Source organism: Gambusia affinis, linkage group LG22 (assembly GCF_019740435.1).
Source record: "Gambusia affinis linkage group LG22, SWU_Gaff_1.0, whole genome shotgun sequence".
Classification (NCBI taxonomy): Eukaryota; Metazoa; Chordata; class Actinopteri; order Cyprinodontiformes; family Poeciliidae; genus Gambusia; species Gambusia affinis.
In genome coordinates, this window is record NC_057889.1 from 15,904,702 (window position 1) to 15,921,665 (window position 16,964).

At 41.9% G+C, this 16,964-nt stretch overlaps 1 protein-coding gene across 1 annotated transcript in view; it reads right to left on the reverse strand.

Annotated features, from left to right (window-relative positions):
* The window catches only part of LOC122825010 (1-phosphatidylinositol 4,5-bisphosphate phosphodiesterase beta-1), a 129,300-nt gene that overhangs the window by 30,661 nt on the left and 81,675 nt on the right, over positions 1-16,964 (reverse strand). The window contains exons 16-26 of the mRNA XM_044106045.1: positions 16,028-16,202; positions 14,968-15,054; positions 14,587-14,657; positions 12,125-12,221; positions 11,738-11,822; positions 10,910-11,034; positions 10,655-10,809; positions 10,246-10,410; positions 9,494-9,593; positions 9,213-9,317; positions 9,012-9,127 (exon numbers count right to left, since the gene is read on the reverse strand). Of these exons, the coding sequence (XP_043961980.1) occupies positions 9,012-9,127; positions 9,213-9,317; positions 9,494-9,593; positions 10,246-10,410; positions 10,655-10,809; positions 10,910-11,034; positions 11,738-11,822; positions 12,125-12,221; positions 14,587-14,657; positions 14,968-15,054; positions 16,028-16,202 (1,281 nt within the window). The remainder of the gene's footprint in view (positions 1-9,011; positions 9,128-9,212; positions 9,318-9,493; positions 9,594-10,245; positions 10,411-10,654; positions 10,810-10,909; positions 11,035-11,737; positions 11,823-12,124; positions 12,222-14,586; positions 14,658-14,967; positions 15,055-16,027; positions 16,203-16,964) is intronic.

The following is a 16,964-nucleotide window of genomic DNA, read 5'->3' on the forward strand; positions in this document are numbered from 1 at the left end:
TTGGACACACATTCTCAATGAATTCAATGAGAAAGTGTGTCCAAACTTTTGGTCTGTACTGTATCTATATATATATATATATATATATATTGATTTATATCTATATATATACAATATATAAGTAAGACTAAATATATATCTACCAATAGATATATATCTATTGATAGAGATATATGTATAAGTTAGACAAAATAAATCTAAGCTAACTATGCTAGGTATAATTTTTGTTAGAAAAAGGTGGAAATTTGTTTAAAAGAAGTTAAACAAAGAGAAAAAACTAAGCTAATTTGAGGTGAAGTAAACTAAACTGCTAATTAAACAGAACTAAGAGACTGACGTTTTGTGTCGCTTTTGGACTGATGGCTTCTCCCTCGCAGAGTGGCCCTTTAGTTCCTCTGTTTCAACGTAAAATTTAATTACAAAATGTATTTTTGACATTTGCTTAAAGTAGTTTTGACCCTAGTAGCCAAAACAACTTTAAGCAAAAGTGAGGGGAGAAGACATAGGGCAAAGGTCAGCTAGAGAAGCCAATTAAACCAACAATTATCGTTTTGGAGCGGACCAGAGAGAATCCGAAGAGAACCCACTAATGCACTTGGAGAACATGCAAACCCCATGAAGATAAAAGAATCCAGGCAGGGATTCAAACCCAGGGAATAGTTTTATTCACAAAAATAAATGTTTTAATCACACTTACAGAATTTAGAGCCCAATTAACTAGACAGCCATAATTTTAGACTGTGGCAGGAAGCCGGAGCGCCCGGAGAGAAACCCGCAAACAGGAAACCTGTCAAATCTTTTTACCCTCTTCCATCCATCCATCCATCCTGGGTCTTCCCCGGGGCCTCCTCCCGGTGGGACGTGCCAGGAACACCTCACCAGGGAGGCGTCCAGGAGGCATCCTGACCAGATGCCCGAGCCACCTCAACTGGCCCCTCTCGACGTGAAGGAGCAGTGGCTCTACTCTGAGTCCCTCCCGGATGACTGAGCTTCTCACCCTATCTCTAAGGGAGAGCCCAGACACCCTACGGAGAAAACCCATTTCGGCCGCTTGTATCCGTGATCTCGTTTTTTCGGTCATGACCCAAAGCTCATGACCATAGATGAGGGTGGGAACGTAGATCGACCAGTAAAGTGAGAGCTTCGCTTTTTGGCTCAGCTCTCTCTTCACCATGACGGACCGGTACAGCGCCCACTTGACGGCAGACACTGCGCCAATCCGCCTGTCGATCTCCCGCTCCCTTCTTCCCCCATTTGTGAACAAGATCCCGAGATACTTGAACTCCTCCACTTTGGGCAGGACACCCCCCCTGACCCGGAGAAGGCACTCTACCCTTTTCCGGCTCAAGACCATGGCCCCTCCAGGCCTCACTGTCATTGCTCACGTGAGCGTTGAAGTCCCCCAGCAGAACAAGGGAGTCCCCAGGTGGAGCACTCTCCAGTACCCCCTCTAGGGACTCCAAAAAGGGTGGGTAATCTAAGCTGTCGTTCGGCCCGTAAGCACAAACGACAGTCAGGACCCGTCCCCCCGCCCGCAGGCGGAGGGAGGCTACCCTCTCGTTCACCGGGGTAAACCCCAACGTACAGGCGCCGAGATGGGGAGCAACAAGTATGCCCACCCCTGCACGACGCCTCTCACCTTGGGCAACTCCAGAGTGGAAGTATGTCCAGCCCCTCTCAAGGAGACTGGTTCCAGAACCAGAGCCATGCGTCGAGGTGAGACCGACTATTTCTAGCCGGAACCTCCCAGCCTCACACACTAGCTCTGGCTCCTTCCCCACCAGAGAGGTGACATTCCACATCCCAAGAGCTATCTTCTGCAACCGAGGATCGGACCGCCAGGGTCCCCTCCTTCGGCTGCCACCCATCACACAATGCACCCGACCCCGTTGGCACCTCTCACAGGTGGTGGATCCATGGGAGGGGGGACCCATGTTTTCTCTTCGGGCTCCATGGGTAAAAGCCCGGCCACCAGACGCTTGCCGTCGTGCCCCCCCTCTGGGCCTGGCTCCAGAGTGGGGCCCGTGACCCAGCGCCCAGGCGAGGGAACACGTAGTCAAAGTTTGAATCCATCATCGGGGTCTTCGGGCTGTACTTTGTCTGACCCCTCACCTGGGACCTGTCTGCCTTGGGTGACCCTACCAGGGGCATGAAGCCCCGGACAGCATAGCTCCCAGGATCATTGGGGCACTCAAACCCCTCCACCACGATAAGGTGGCAGTCCAAGGAGAGGCCCTTTTGTCCCATAAATTTAAGTCAGACCTTCAGAGAACTCTCGTCTGGAAAGGAAAGAGATGGAACCAACAAAACCAAAGCTTGTGGTGTTACTTCAGCAACAGCTTTGGCTGCGAGGTCAGCCGCAGACAAATCTTTCCCAGCTGGGTTAGATTTTTCTGCGGCTGTACTCTCACACTCACCCTATACCATCGTCTTTGAACAAACTTCCCCAGCCGGATCAGTTTGTTCGAAGACAGTAAGATTCTCCTTGGTACTGTCTCGTACAGTCTCAGTCAGAACTAACAACCGACAAACTAGTTGGGGACAAACCTGTTTGTCCAGAGACAGTACAGTCGTCCGCTGTACTGCCTCGTATAGTCCTTGTCTGGTCAGAGTCTGCGGTTCCATAGCCTTTTCCTAACAAACCTTGCCAGCCGGTTTGGTTTATACTTTGTCATTGGATGGAAGACCTTGCCAAAACAAATCATCCAGATAATAACTTTTGTTGTAAATCTTTCCTGTTAAACTAAACGTTTCAGGGAACACTTTCTTCAACCCCATGGTGACAGCATATCCCAGGCCCCAACCAAGTGGGATAAACAAGGGAACGAGGGCATTTGAAACACTAAACATTATTGCTCTGCACAAATCTGAATCTCCACAAAGTGTCTGGATCCTGACTGAGGCTTTGAGATTCAAGCATTCAAGCTTTAGAACTTCTTTGATCTACTGTGATGTACATGATGTCATCTATGACCTCATTGGTGTCCTCACTGGACTTCTGCTGTCTTGCTTCTGATTGTTGCTATGGAAACAATCATTTCAGTTTTGCGTGACTCAAGCTGACATAAATACTTAAATAAAAAGTAATATTTTTTAATTTATTTAACATGAAGCGATTAAAAACCTTATATATGATTTAATTTTTGACAAATTCAACAAAAATCCATTTCACTTGGGAGGTTTTTAGACAACAACGGTGAACAAGCAGCTTTTAGAAAACAAAGAAGCAAACTAAACCTTTTATGACTTACATGCAAAATGTGTAGCAAAAAACTAACGCTGCACATCACTTTGAATAAACCATCGCCATATTCAGTGGTGATGCAAAGTGGTCATTCACAGCATTAACAGCGATGAGAGAAAGAAGGTGTGTGCCAAGGTCTGAATTTTTTCTGAAATACATGGAAGTGAATCAGTGAGATCTGTCAGATACCCTGGCGCATGATTTTCCTCTGAAGCACCTTGAGAGAAAACCATAAGCACTAGATAATTTTTTAAAACATTTGACCGGAGCAGGCATGCGTATCAATGTCATGACCGAGTTTGATACCAATCATGCGATATTTGTGAGCGTGAGGGCGAGTTAAAAAATTATTTGGGCTCAAAATTTCACTCTGACTCTCACTCTGGCGGAGTGGCATTTACACTCTGATTTTTCAAAAAATCAAAAACTTTGGGTCGCTTAGAAAGAAGTTGTGGACAAACCATAATTCATATCGACGTGCTGTCTTCACTTTAAAAGAGATCAAGGACGTATCTACAAAATGAAGATTAAATGGCGTTTCTACATGAAGTTATGACGACACAGAAAATCCTCAAAAATAGGGTATTTTTAGGATTTAGTGGTTGCCTCGTCCCCTTGACGACAAGAGTTGCACCTGGTGAGCTCGTTAGTGATTTTGTGGTCGTTTTTTGCTTTTTACGTCGCCATGGTAACTCCAAATCCCACCAAAAGTAATAGCTCCAATGCCGGGATCGAGCAGCACGTTTTGATACCACTTTTATGGGTGGGCTCGCAGCGGTACGAGCCACAATAACAGTAACGGAAGACTAATAGATATTCTTCCGTTACCGGGACCCAACCCGTTGAGTTGTTTTACACCCAATTGTTCTATTGGGTGTAGAACAATAGGTGCCTGCCATGGAAGTCAGTCAGTGCTCTTTTTATGCATTGCTATGGGCAGGCCCCAATTAGATTCTTGATTAATATGAGTTGTTGCTATGTTGTTGTACGGTGTTTTAAGATGTTGTTCAATGTGCCCTTTTTTTAACTTGAGCCCCTGCCCCTCCAAAGGTCTCACCATGGGCCTGACCCCCTCCATGTTATTGTTTACATAAGGAAAATTTTCTATATACTTATGTAACGGATATTAGATATACAGGTGAAATTCTTGCTAAAATATATTTTGGTAAATATCTTTGTATGTATTTCATAACTGCCTTGTGATGAGTGGTGTTTGGCGGTAAATAAGAGGGGAAACCGGAAATTCCACACAGACCGTTTTGTGCTCTTATGTGGTAAGTCATCAAATCCGGTCCTCTGACTTGTTTTTGTGGTTTTGTTCGGGGACTAAATTGGAGTGTTGTTGCGATACACAGAGTGACTGTTGGACCAGTAGGGGAGACTAACTGGATGTTTTTGTCAACCACTCATTGCAGGTAAAAATGTCAATAATTTAATGTGTCAGTTATGTTTGTCAGTTTGTCAGTTATGTTTGCCAATTTGTTAGTTTGTTTATTAGCTGTTTCCATGACAACATGGCCGTTGTTTTCTGTGAAGCACTAGAGGGGTGCTATTTAGTAATTTAATAATTAATTTTGATTGCTATCTGTATTTATTTTCTAGATTGGTTCATTTATAAAAGAAAGATGAAATTGTATAAAATTCATATTAAAGATGTATTATTAATTATAACCACTATACAATCACATGTTAGAGGAAAAATGTATTGTTAAACTTCATTGTAATAATTATTTGTGACACAGACTGTTTTGCACTCTGATGTGAGTGACTGGTGAACCAGTAGGGGAGGGTAACTGGATGTTTTTGTCAACCACTCATTACAGATTGTAAATTAAACAACTTACAATCCAACCCACTGTCCACCCGAGTCTGTATGACGGGACTGGTAGAAAGGAAGCTGTTACACATATATATTGATAGATAAATATATATATATATATAGATACAGTACAGACCAAAAGTTTGGACACACATTCTCAATGAATTCAATGAGAAAGTGTGTCCAAACTTTTGGTCTGTACTGTATCTATATATATATATATATATATATATATATATATATATATATATATATATATATATATATATTGATTTATATCTATATATATATATTGATTTATATCTATATATATATATATATATATATATATATATATATATATATATTGATTTATATCTATATATATACAATATATAAGTTAGACTAAATATATATCTACCAATAGATATATATCTATTGATAGAGATATATGTATAAGTTAGACAAAATAAATCTAAGCTAACTATGCTAGGTATAATTTTTGTTAGAAAAAGGTGGAAATTTGTTTAAAAGAAGTTAAACAAAGAGAAAAATCTAAGCTAATTTGAGGTGAAGTAAACTAAACTGCTAATTAAACAGAACTAAGAGACTGACGTTTTGTGTCGCTTTTGGACTGATGGCTTCTCCCTCGCAGAGTGGCCCTTTAGTTCCTCTGTTTCAACGTAAAATTTAATTACAAAATGTATTTTTGACATTTGCTTAAAGTAGTTTTGACCCTAGTAGCCAAAACAACTTTAAGCAAAAGTGAGGGGAGAAGACATAGGGCAAAGGTCAGCTAGAGAAGCCAATTAAACCAACAATTATCGTTTTGGAGCGGACCAGAGAGAATCCGAAGAGAACCCACTAATGCACTTGGAGAACATGCAAACCCCATGAAGATAAAAGAATCCAGGCAAGGATTCAAACCCAGGGAATAGTTTTATTCACAAAAATAAATGTTTTAATCACACTTACAGAATTTAGTGCCCAATTAACTAGACAGCCATAATTTTAGACTGTGGCAGGAAGCCGGAGCGCCCGGAGAGAAACCTGCAAACAGGAAACCTGTCAAATCTTTTTACCCTTTTCCATCCATCCATCCATCCTGGGTCTTCCCCGGGGCCTCCTCCCGGTGGGACGTGCCAGGAACACCTCACCAGGGAGGCGTCCAGGAGGCATCCTGACCAGATGCCCGAGCCACCTCAACTGGCCCCTCTCGATGTGAAGGAGCAGTGGCTCTACTCTGAGTCCCTCCCGGATGACTGAGCTTCTCACCCTATCTCTAAGGGAGAGCCCAGACACCCTACGGAGAAAACCCATTTCGGCCGCTTGTATCCGTGATCTCGTTTTTTCGGTCATGACCCAAAGCTCATGACCATAGATGAGGGTGGGAACGTAGATCGACCAGTAAAGTGAGAGCTTCGCTTTTTGGCTCAGCTCTCTCTTCACCATGACGGACCGGTACAGCGCCCACTTGACGGCAGACACTGCGCCAATCCGCCTGTCGATCTCCCGCTCCCTTCTTCCCCCATTTGTGAACAAGATCCCGAGATACTTGAACTCCTCCACTTTGGGCAGGACACCCCCCCTGATCCGGAGAAGGCACTCTACCCTTTTCCGGCTCAAGACCATGGCCCCTCCAGGCCTCACTGTCATTGCTCACGTGAGCGTTGAAGTCCCCCAGCAGAACAAGGGAGTCCCCAGGTGGAGCACTCTCCAGTACCCCTTCTAGGGTCTCCAAAAAGGGTGGGTAATCTAAGCTGTCGTTCGGCCCGTAAGCACAAACGACAGTCAGGACCCGTCCCCCCGCCCGCAGGCGGAGGGAGGCTACCCTCTCGTTCACCGGGGTAAACCCCAACGTACAGGCGCCGAGATGGGGAGCAACAAGTATGCCCACCCCTGCACGACGCCTCTCACCTTGGGCAACTCCAGAGTGGAAGTATGTCCAGCCCCTCTCAAGGAGACTGGTTCCAGAACCAGAGCCATGCGTCGAGGTGAGACCGACTATTTCTAGCCGGAACCTCCCAGCCTCACACACTAGCTCTGGCTCCTTCCCCACCAGAGAGGTGACATTCCACATCCCAAGAGCTATCTTCTGCAACCGAGGATCGGACCGCCAGGGTCCCCTCCTTCGGCTGCCACCCATCACACAATGCACCCGACCCCGTTGGCACCTCTCACAGGTGGTGGGTCCATGGGAGGGGGGACCCATGTTTTCTCTTCGGGCTCCATGGGTAAAAGCCCGGCCACCAGACGCTTGCCGTCGTGCCCCCCCTCTGGGCCTGGCTCCAGAGTGGGGCCCCGGTGACCCGCGTCCAGGCGAGGGAACACGTAGTCCAAAGTTTGAATCCATCATCGGGGTCTTCGGGCTGTACTTTGTCTGACCCCTCACCTGGGACCTGTCTGCCTTGGGTGACCCTACCAGGGGCATGAAGCCCCGGACAGCATAGCTCCCAGGATCATTGGGGCACTCAAACCCCTCCACCACGATAAGGTGGCAGTCCAAGGAGAGGCCCTTTTGTCCCATAAATTTAAGTCAGACCTTCAGAGAACTCTCGTCTGGAAAGGAAAGAGATGGAACCAACAAAACCAAAGCTTGTGGTGTTACTTCAGCAACAGCTTTGGCTGCGAGGTCAGCCGCAGACAAATCTTTCCCAGCTGGGTTAGATTTTTCTGCGGCTGTACTCTCACACTCACCCTATACCATCGTCTTTGAACAAACTTCCCCAGCCGGATCAGTTTGTTCGAAGACAGTAAGATTCTCCTTGGTACTGTCTCGTACAGTCTCAGTCAGAACTAACAACCGACAAACTAGTTGGGGACAAACCTGTTTGTCCAGAGACAGTACAGTCGTCCGCTGTACTGCCTCGTATAGTCCTTGTCTGGTCAGAGTCTGCGGTTCCATAGCCTTTTCCTAACAAACCTTGCCAGCCGGTTTGGTTTATACTTTGTCATTGGATGGAAGACCTTGCCAAAACAAATCATCCAGATAATAACTTTTGTTGTAAATCTTTCCTGTTAAACTAAACGTTTCAGGGAACACTTTCTTCAACCCCATGGTGACAGCATATCCCAGGCCCCAACCAAGTGGGATAAACAAGGGAACGAGGGCATTTGAAACACTAAACATTATTGCTCTGCACAAATCTGAATCTCTACAAAGTGTCTGGATCCTGACTGAGGCTTTGAGATTCAAGCATTCAAGCTTTAGAACTTCTTTGATCTACTGTGATGTACATTATGTCATCTTTTACCTCATTGATATAAAAGAACAGATTGAGTTGTACGGGCTTCTCTGAGCCTCAATTAAAATCATTTAGAAACGAATTTATAAAATTTACTTTAACGTGTGACCTGCTTCACTCTGAACTGTTTGCTATGCCTGTACAAAATTTCAAAAGAAGTTTAGAAGGCTAAAACGTCACCTAAATGTTTCCTGTACATCATATTTTTATTATGAAGAGGATGGTGGATTGGAGAGCTAAAGGCATCACCTAGAAGAAAACCTTTGAAGGACCTCTATATATTTTGCAGAGCTAATTTTTAACATAAAAAGATTAGATGTCATGTGAACCGTAAACCAGTCAAAAACACAACTCAAAGCTGCTTTATATCTCCTTTCTTGAACACACTTGCTTATCTCAAGCTGTTATCAAAATAGTCAACTACATAAAATCCTACATAAATCCAAAAATAGACATTTATGTAAAATGACTTCTATGTGAGGCAAAGCGTGTTTTTTTTTTTTCCCCACCAGGGGGTCCTTTTTGTGGGCTCTAGTGTCCCTTTTTTCACAGTAGGCTGACAGGAAAGGGGGAAGACATGTGGCAAATGTCGTCGGGTCCGGGAATCGAACCCGCGACGGCCGCGTCGAGGACTGAAGGCCTTCAAACGTGGGGCGCGCTAACCTCTACGCCACCGGAGCACGCCCCAGGCAAAGCGTGTTTTTTAAAAAAAATATTCATATACCTCTTTGTCACCTTCCTCTTCTCCTGCCTCCTCCAAGGTGAGAGCAGCCAGCTGATTGGCTCTCTGCTCCATCAGGTTGACATAGCGGATGGGATTGGACAAGGCTTCAATGACGTCTAAGGAGCAGGGAGAAAAAAAAAAATTTGGTTACTCCAGATGACAAAACAGGATTTCCATTTCCTTTCTCTGCCAATGGCTTACCTGCAAATGTGTCTGGGACGTAGTCCTTCACTTCAACGTAAACAAAGAGGGCGGGTAGCATCAGCGACTGGTTCTTCTCATTCCTTAGACTGATATATCGATAACCTGAAACACAAATGAGAGATGTTACATTTCTGCAAAGGAAGAAAATGATGCCCTTTAATGTCTCGTGTATCCACATTTTAAAATGTAATAATCTTACGCCTGTTAATATGTAATGTTTATTTATTTTTTTTAACGTATGGTTTGAAATGACATTAAGAAGGAATGAGTTTTGTCACCTGGACGGATGGCTGAAACAGGCATGATGCGGTGGCCAATAAACTTTCCTCCTTCTTCAAACACTGCTATCCTCAGTGAAGCCAGTGTAGGAAGGACGACCTAAACATAACAGTATGTACAGGGTCAGATAACATCATAGGAATAAAAGGTGATTTTTTTTTTTTTATAACGTTCTAGTCCAGTTTATATTAAGATCCAGATTATATTTTGGTTTTCACTGTTTAGTTTGATGCAAATGCAAGCATTTCTAAACAGAAAGCAGTGTACTGTGCTAAATTAAGCGATTCTCCCAAACAAATATGCTGTTCTATGATATTTAAAATTATCCTCTAAAAGTACACATATTATATGAGTGAAAAAAATATAAAACTGAATTGTAAGGGTGATGATGAAGAGCTCTATTAAAGAAATCTAACCAAATACCTGTATGGTACTTAGAACATTTCAGTAAATAAATAAATAAAAAATAATAAAGAAAATATCCCGACCCCATTTAGGGAAGAAGGGTGTAAAGAAAATGGATGGATGGATGGATAAAGAAAATAGAGTATGCATTATTAAGCATTATCTATTATTTAGCATTACAGATTAATAAGACCAAATTCAGTTCCATACATTCATCGTATTTTACATCAAGATATTAATAATTTTATCCTTGAGTAAATTTCTACTTTGCGATTTTGTACATGTAAGGGAAATCAACTTTATTAAATTTCTTGGACATTAGGTGAAGTTTTAACGTAAAGTTCACCTTTTTGAAAACAATGGCCTCTTCTTCCCAGAGAGGGTTGACGGCGTTGCCCTGAGATGTCTTGGTCTTGAAAGCTTTCCTCTTGGTGTCTACTGGCAGGCCAAACATGTCGATCTCCACGTATGTGCCTACTTTCTTATCGGTCAGGAACTGACCTGAGATGATCTGTGATAAATGAAAATTAAGTTATCGCATCGCTGAGTGAAGGACATTCTGGATCCGGAACCAGATCAAAAACATGATCACATTTTACAAGCAGTCGTGCAACGTTTTCATTGAACCCTGACCTGATTTTGAGTAACACGCAGAGATAAAAAAAACCGCCGTCTGCCACAAGTTATTCTATCAGGTAAGCATGCACAGACATACCTACAGAAGCTGAATGGGATCAATATGAACATACACACACCTTAACAGACAGTGTGTTGGCAACTATCCCGTCTACTGTGCTCTCGGTAAAAGGATCGAAGTGTTTATCCGGCCGTCTCATGAACTCTGGTTTCAGTCTGTAGCCACATTTCCCATTGTACTCGTACATGCCCAGGTTCAGCTGCATCGATAAGTCTGAGGGCGACAGACAGGATTTATTTTTTCTGCACGCTGTGGACGAACAAAGCTTTTAGCCAATTAGATTTATTGAAAAGATGTTGCTGTCTTCCCTCACCAATGGTTTGGAAGTTGAGAGCTACCAGCTGACAGCCGGCGTTCCAGAAGAGCTGGGGGTTGTAGTTGGATGAATCTACTCGAGTCCCTTTAGGGTAGATCCTGCTCAGCTGCAGCTTGTTGTATCTACGCGCAATCGATTAAGTGAAGAACAGCTGCATATAAATCCACAGCTTAGTCATCAAACTACAAAGCACTCCGCATTGCATTGTTAAAATAATAAAGGAGGAGTCCTCAGCTTCACCTCAAAACAACAACTACACCTTTAAAACTGAGACCCCAAAACCTCATCCAAATGTTTTCTGTCAATGCTGAGTCAGACACAAATTTAACCACACGCTTGTTCATAGCTGGGATCAGTACGTGGTCAAAGCGCAGTGGGCTATGAGACATATGTTCACATAACAGTGAGGTATGTAGATATTTGAGCCTATATGTGAAATTTTGACCTTCTTTAAACTGAATCCACCATAAAATCAGACTTCCACACCCAATTTGCATTTAAAAATAATTAAAGTTGTATTCTGTAACATCAGCGCTCTCCAAAAAGAACTGCTAAAGTAAATAATCAAAAAGCTAAATAATTATGACCATCACATCGCAGATGCATTCGTGACCTAAACTGTGTCGTTGCTGCTGGTGACGTCACTGTTGCTGTCATGGAGTGAAATTGCAACACAGAATAAAAGGAGATGAAAAGCACAGAAGCAGAGTGAAGTTGGCCTCCATCTGCTTTAAGTCATTACCGTCGCAGCAGAAACCAGACGAGCATAGCAACAAATGTTTCCCAGACAGCAAAAAGCAGAACGCTGTGCTTAAAGAAGGATACTCCACAAACTCTACTGGAGACTTTGTCAGTTGCTCCAAAGCTTTGGTCTCTACAAAGGAGGACATCTGGAAGCTCCGGTTGATCTCTGCAGGTCAACGTAGGAACATTAAATAAAGCAGCTGCAGCTTTTAAATGCAATTAGTTTCTTATTGTGAGAATAGGCATTTAATCTACATTATATATTGGCACTATTCCCACACTTCTCACAAGAAACATTCATTTTTATTTAACTATCTTCTACTAAAGCCAAACATATAATCGTTTACAGTTATATAATACAGAATACAAGAAAAATTAACATGGTTGGTTTTTCTCAGTGTGCCTAAATGGAGGCTGGATGTTTCCATTTACTATTACACTTGTAAAATGTTGATTGGTCTTGCTTACTTTTGGACGTCTCGAAGGAGTAGAACTTGACAGGCTGGATGTAGATGACCAGGTTGGACATTTCCTCTGTGGCGAACGCCTCACTGCCTGCTGTGCCCTGTGCATGAAGAGACACACCATCTTTAAGCTGTTCTCACACTCTCTCCCATCTGGCCACGTATATGAGCTTATTGAAAAACGTAGCTTTAAGTGAATTAAGTGAATTATTCACAAAGTTGGTTCTGGCTGCCACATCAGCATTCCAAGGTGACAAAATTTTCATCACTGCAGACAGAGCAGCTGCGTAGTGTAGCGTTAGCTTAAGTTGTGTTCTGATGAAAAAAAAAATATATATATATAATCCAATTTTGCGGCAAAATTTTGGAAGTACATGTGCAAATTCTGAAGCAGTGGCGCTTATGTGTAGATATGGCATACTCTGGATTAATGTTGAAATAGTAGGAGGGCAACACTAGAGTGCTGGAGAAGTATCCAGCTAAGGGAGTGTATGGTCGCCATGGAAACGCAAGGTATAAAGCAGTGTGACGGAGGTCAGGAAAAAATAGGAAAAAAGAAAATCTGCTCTAAGCAACAGGGGACCAGTAGTTCACTTCAATTCAAAAAGGTAAGCAAAATATTCAACAGAACTTGGCAACCCCTTCAGCAATATATTAATAACCCTATTTGAAGATGATTTGTTTTGATTATCGATGTGATCAGATGTAAGTCCCAGGAAAAGGGGAGGAGGGTGGGTTGGGGGAGGTGATTGGGTCTTGAGAATGTCCTTATTTATGTCACTTTTGTTTTGTTTTAATTTTGTATTGTCTTTATGTTTTATGTTCACATAAAAAAAGAAAACAAACATGTATTGTTGAGGTTGTAATTCTCATGTCTGATTTCTCAATAAAACAGTTTGACAACAAAAAAAGGTAAGCAAAATAAAACTCTTTATCAGTTGGAGTTTAGCGTACATTGATTCAGTTTGCTATTATTTTAAGGGATTGAAATCCAGCTAGACAACATCCCTATCTACGTAAAGACCGTTTTAAAAAGTACAGCTACACTGGTGTTCACCTGTACAACAGATTGAACTGGAAATAAAACAGATTCTTTTTTTTCTTTATGGAGAAACGGATGGTGTAACAGCAAAGCCAGTGGTTCACAGACAGCGAAGAAACCAATCAAAAGAAGGGTGGCTTTGAGTTAGGGACCCCTCTGAAGCCCCTAAAGCTGTTAGCAGAAAATAGCTCAGATACGTCTTCAAGTCCAGTGCAGTAAAGACCAATACAGAAGGTCACTATTGCACACTGCAATAACCTTCACAAAGCCTCTGCGACAGAAGAGGTGAACCCTTGGGGCTAAAATGCATCGCCTCCCTGTTTTGGACACGCTCTTTTATTTGTTTTTGCTTTTGGTTAACAATGACCTGCAAAAATCTTTTCTTTTTTTTTTCACTTTGGAATTATTGAAGCACTTTTCAATCCCAGTTTGAAGTGTCTTTTAAATACAACAAAGACTAAAGGTCCTCATAGAATAAGATCTGATTGAAAAGGGTTTTTACTCAAGGTAAGAGGAGACAAAAAGATTTTTTAAAAAACATCAAATATTTGCAGACAACCTCAGATGTGCAAGTAAAAAAACTATTCAAACAATTCTAAATCATTAGCACTATTTAAAAACTGTGGCTTGCAGAAAGATTTACGCTCCTTGAAACTTTTCATGTTCAATCACATCACGACCATACATATTTTCATCCTGGTAAATATTCTTGAAATTTTGTAGCTGGATGTAAATCAGTGCAAACATTTTTAGAAATTAAAATCTGAAAAGTTTGTCCTGAATATATATTTAGCTGATAACAGCAATAACATTCAGTATAAATAAGTAGTAAGTAACTAAGTAGAAGCCGATGTGTATAATTAAGTCTCTATAAAAATATACAGGAACAGTATCATAAAGTTAGATAAAACATCTAAATGCAAAACAAAGTTTTGGGCAGAAAATCAACACTGCACACAGTTTCCAGCTACTTAAAAGAAATTAATTGATTACTTTAATCTCAATGAAAGTAATGAAGTACTTTTAATTATCCGCAAATATAAAAGTATCAGTAAGTACATTACAGGGACACAGAGCCTGACTGCAAGGTAATTAAATAAATAGTTAATATTAATTGCAGTCTCTTTGCAATATAGACATTGCTGAATCACTCCATCCAATTAGGCTGAGCTTGAGCTGTTTAGAATGAGCAGCAGTGCTTCTCCATCAAAGTGCAAAGCTGGTAGAAACATCACCTTGAAGAGCTGGTGGTGATTCAGTTGAGGATTAATGCAAAAAGTCGGAACGATTATAAGATTTTTATTTGTGAATTTGTGAAATTCACAAGTACAGTTAGTGCAGTTGTGACACAAATGTCCGAGTGGGTTGGACATTTTTAAAATGTCCAACCCACTTGATATGTGTGCCACTTCCTCCATACACACCTCATCCATTGAGCCCTTTTTACAGTCATCATCATCGTCATCCTCTTCATCGCTTTCGGCCTCCACCTCACCTAAAATATGAGTTACAGTTAAATGAAAATTAATCGCAAAAGTTTATTTGACATTTCCAGAAAGTCTACGAGTCTACGGCCAAGAAGCTGTAACTGATGGAGCTCAGTGACAGATATTTATTTTAATATTACTAAGCTGAAACTCACCCAGCCTCTCTGCATGCATATTGAGAGACCGACTCAGTTTCTTCATCTATATCTTAGCTCACACTGACAAAGGAAATTATGTGTAAGATAATGGTCAAAGTGACCTACAGCTCCAGCCTAATGACGACCACACAAATGATTTTAGGCTTAGGTCATCACTCACCAATAGACTTTCTGCCATGTGGTCTCAGGTTGAGCTCAGCGCCGTCAGAGGGTTGTGACGAATCAGCCGTCTCTTCTTTAGTTGAACCTTGGAGGAAAAAACAAAACAAACAAAAAAAAAACTTTTTTCATTTTTATTGCTTTTTTTTTCAAACTCCATTTACTGTTTTCACTTTATTTTTTGATTCACTTGCTAAAATAGATAAAAACTGAGTTCTTTTTATTCTTTCAATGCCATTACACTGATAAAAATGTGTGTTTCTACAGATTGACCTAATTATTGCTTCTGAATTTTGGATTGGGTGCTGCAGTGGCACAAGAGTAAAGCACAACCCATGTGTGGAAAGTCCTCAATGTGGCAGGTTGCTCAGTTTTGAGTCCCGGATGACCCCTGATGACCATTTTGTTGCATATCTTACCCCTCTCTCATTACCCACTCTCCTGTCTGACCACTCTCAAATAAAGACTCACTATTTAAAAAAAAAAAAAAAAAAGATTTTGGTGCTGGCATACCAATGCTATATCACCAGGGGGCAGTGTGTGCAAGAAATACAGCATAAATTCTAGGAATAAGAGGTGGATTTCATACACACATTTGAAAACGTGTGACACACTACAGCCTGGCTGTTAACAGATCTGAGGAAACTCAAGCCAGGGAGCAGCTGTGATACAGTTACAACATAATGCATACACAGCTGCATGCACACACACACACACGCACGCACGCACACACCCACACACACGCACACACACACCAACACACGGCAACAAGTTGACGGCTGCCTCTGGCTAGTGTTTAAGGAGCCCCAGAAGGTGTGTGCAGCAGCCAATAATATCCTGGACTGATGGAAAGAGCCATAAAAATGATCAAATGCAGAACAACAGTAGGGTTTTGCTTCGCTGCTTCAGTCTCTGGGCGCCAGAGAAGTTTTGTTCCACAGCATATTTTCAGCCAGATGGTTACATTTTACACCATAAAACATGTGCGACGGTGTCTCATGCAAAGATTTATTGTGTTTTGGACCTCTGAAAGCGTCTGTGCGATATCAGGTGTGCCGTACCTGCGCTGGGGGAGGATGGCTCACACACGCTTGAGGAATCACTGCAAGTGTTGGAAACCTGCTCAGAGAGCTTTTTCTTGGTGCTTCCTTCAGCTTTGTGATGTTTCTTTTTATTCTTCACCAGGATCTTCCCCATCAGATCCATGGGGCTGGGAAGTGGGACTCCAGCGTCAAGCTGAAAGGAGTGCAGACGAAGATGGAGAGACAGAAAGATAACTGTGAAAAGGGGGGGGAATGTGTTTCAGTTCAGAAATCCTAAAATCGCAGTGGAAAACTGAAAACGTAAACAAAAGTGCAAACATCGCTTATGATGTCTTATTTAAGGTTGTTCAAAATGTAAATTTGTGTTAGTGAGGAGAAGAAAAAAGTTCTCTGGAGATCCTAAGAAGCTGTGCTGATCATTACAGATCAACACCTCAATCAGCGTCTTGGGAGGAAACTGAGCATCAAACCCAAACTCATAAGAGAGCGAGCCTGAAGTCGGCAGAGTTTTGAATTATTAATGGGATGCACTGCTTTAGGATCACTGTGTTTAGCCTCATCAATAATTCATTTCTTTTTTTTTTTTTAAAAAAAAGCTTGCACTAATGATGAGTACATGTACACATGCACAGCTACAGTGTTAACAACTTATCAGCCATGAACATATTCTTGTTTCCTCAGTCTTTCTGAATGTTTACAAGAAAGGGGAGTTTGGTGATTCACACAGCAGATTAAGACAAGATTTAACAGTCTAATAGCCTACTTTCTATCACCAGCAGACATACTCGATACCTCTCTGCTGTTGTTGCAGGGAAATGATGCTAAAACGACTAGACATCCTTTTGCATTGGCTTGAAATGGTTCTACTCACACCATTGGAAGATGCATTAAATCTTGACTCCAAGCAGATGCAATAAAAAGATAAAGAAAATGTATAACTATTGAAGTAAAGCTC